This window comes from Clupea harengus, chromosome 11 (assembly GCF_900700415.2).
Source record: "Clupea harengus chromosome 11, Ch_v2.0.2, whole genome shotgun sequence".
NCBI lineage: Eukaryota > Metazoa > Chordata > Actinopteri > Clupeiformes > Clupeidae > Clupea > Clupea harengus.
Window position 1 is genome coordinate 11,675,322 of NC_045162.1, and position 2,500 is coordinate 11,677,821.

General features: G+C 52.9%; 1 protein-coding gene across 1 annotated transcript in view; it reads right to left on the reverse strand.

Moving 5' to 3' along the window:
- Positions 1-2,500, reverse strand: part of adamtsl4 (ADAMTS-like 4) — a 42,977-nt gene that overhangs the window by 35,980 nt on the left and 4,497 nt on the right. Inside the window, exon 4 of the mRNA XM_031576179.2 lies at positions 1,467-2,286. Within this exon, the coding sequence (XP_031432039.1) occupies positions 1,467-2,286 (820 nt within the window). The remainder of the gene's footprint in view (positions 1-1,466; positions 2,287-2,500) is intronic.

Consider the following 2,500-nt stretch of genomic DNA (forward strand, 5'->3'; position numbering starts at 1 on the left):
GTACTGGGACCCTATAGAGACAGACCCTATAGAGACCCATACAGAGGCAGGGTAGAGGGACATGAGGCTGCCCAGAAGGCCCAGACTAACACAGACTTCCATTCCAAACTCTATTTAAGATTTTTCAATAAGACTAACACAGTAACACAGAGTAAGAAGAGTGGCATGGGCAGAGCGCATGTACACCTGCATGAATGTGTCCACCTGTATGAATGCACACCTGTATGTGTAGCTCCTCTTTCTCATCACAGCTGTTCAGACAGAGCATCTGCTGACCAGTGACTCTCGACAGAGAGAGGCTTTAAGCCAAAGGCCGTCCCATCATATTAAACCTATGGAAAGCTGGATGGTAGGCTACGCTGTTTCCATGTCCTCCCCAAGACCACAGCTTCACAGATCAGACCGGCTTTTGACTAATTCATGATGTGGTGAGGAAATGAGCTGCTGCTGCGCTCATGTTTAAACTTGTTCTCACGCCCCAACAGCTGACTGTAAGACCACACACACTCACACAAACACATGCGCGCATACACACATATATTCCCATACCCACACACATACGGTCCATATTACTAGCCGTAGGAGTACAGCTCAGATGGATGTAAAAGTGTGTTTGTGCTGTAATGTCTCTCACAAACAATTTAGCAGCTGACACTGGCTCTCATCTGGGCCAGCCCACTTCCTACAGGTACGGCCATGTGGGCTGCCATATACAACCAGGTGTGTCCACCATTTCTTCTATAGTGTAACCTAAATCACTTTACTTATGCATCTTTATGACCATTTACAAGGCCTTGCATAACTGACCAGCCAATTAGCTCAAGAAGTTCACCAAAAAGCATTGGCCAAGTCCTTCACTGTCATGTGCTCCACTCTTTCTCAGGGTGCCTCTGCTGTTCTGCTGTTTGCCCTAGTTTGATTTCATGAGGCCACAGGGGCTCTCGTGGGTGCAACCGTGACAGGATGTGAAGAGTGACATCAATTGAGTTCATGGAGAAATGAACACTAACGCTAGAGGAGAGAAACGCCCTCTCGGATGAGTCATGTGCTATTCTTTCATCATCAACTGAACTGAAGAAGGGAAGACCACACTGCCTAGCCTGAATCATCCTTAATGAGACCCGCCCTACACTAGCAATGTTAACCCGCCCTACACTACCATTGCTCTTTACTTCTCATGGGGCTTCTGATGATCCCTACACAACCATTGCTCTTTACTTCTCATGGGGCTTCTGATGATGCTTGTTTCAGTTGTAAAGTGATGAGCAGCTCAGCCTGATTGGCTTTATAAATACTAGGAGACGCTACATGGCTACCCGCTTCTAAAGCGGTTGGAAGGAAGAGGGAAAATGGTAGTTAAAGTCATCTCTGGTGTAGTCTCAATAGGCGCGTCAGTGTGTGTGTGTGTGTGTGTGTGTGTGTGTGTGTGTGTGTGAAACAGGAGGAACATAGGGGCTTTCTCTCACCTCACCAGCACACCTGCGGTGCTCCACTTCCTTGCCGGGGCATTTGTAGTTGCCAGGGGGAAGTTGGGGGCTCCAGTTGCCCTCGGCGACCCCTCTCTCCCTGTTGCCGTGGCCGTGTGGGGGGGACTGCCAGGCGCTGGAGTGGGGGTGGTGGCTGGGGGGGTCGGCGGGTGACTGAGCGGGGGGGGGCTGATGCAGCGGCATGCCGTAGGGGGGGCGGGGGCGGCGGTTCACCTGTCTGTCGGGGGGCACCTGCCCAGGTGTGTGTCTCTGGGGTGGCAACACAGGTTGGCCAGCTCCAGGCCTGTCCCTGTGCTGGTGTGTGTCTGTGAGAGTGTGAGTGGCTCTGTGGGAGTCCGCATGCCTGTGTGTGTCTGTGGTGTGTGTGTATGAGCGGGTGTGTGTGTTCGGGCCTGCCCTCCGTGACCCCTCTCTGACGGCAGGTCGGGCAGGTCGGTGTGGTCGGTCCTGACGGTCCGGTCGGCTGGTTCTGGCCGGGGCTGCAGACGTTGAGGCCGTATCCGCTCTCTCCTTCCCTCCCTCCTCCTCCTCCTCCTCCTCCTCCTTCTCCTCTCTTCTCCTCCTCTCTTTATTCCTCTCTCTGTGTCCCCTCACAGCCCCTTCGGATCCTCTCTTCTCCAGCCCCTCCCGAGACTCGTCACTCAGGGAAAGCCCCTCCCTCTCAGACTCCAATGCCGGCGTGACGGTGGCATTGCCATGGCGACGGGTGTGGCGCGTGTGGCGACTGGGCCGGTGCAGTGGCAGAGAATAGGGCACCCTGCCGTAGCCAAACTGCCCCGGGCGAATGTTGGAATTGGACCTGCGAGAGAGAGGGGGGGGGGGGAGCAGAAGGGAGAGAGAGAGAGAAGAAAGGGAGAGGGATAGAGGAAGAGAGAGAGAGAGAATTACAGACAAATAGACAACAGACGGAAGTGTTTCTTAGTGTGCATTTGTATGTGTTTATTTCTTTGGCCATGTATTTGTTTGCCTGTATCTTTTGTTTATTAAGTGCTAATTACTTCAGCAATATTATA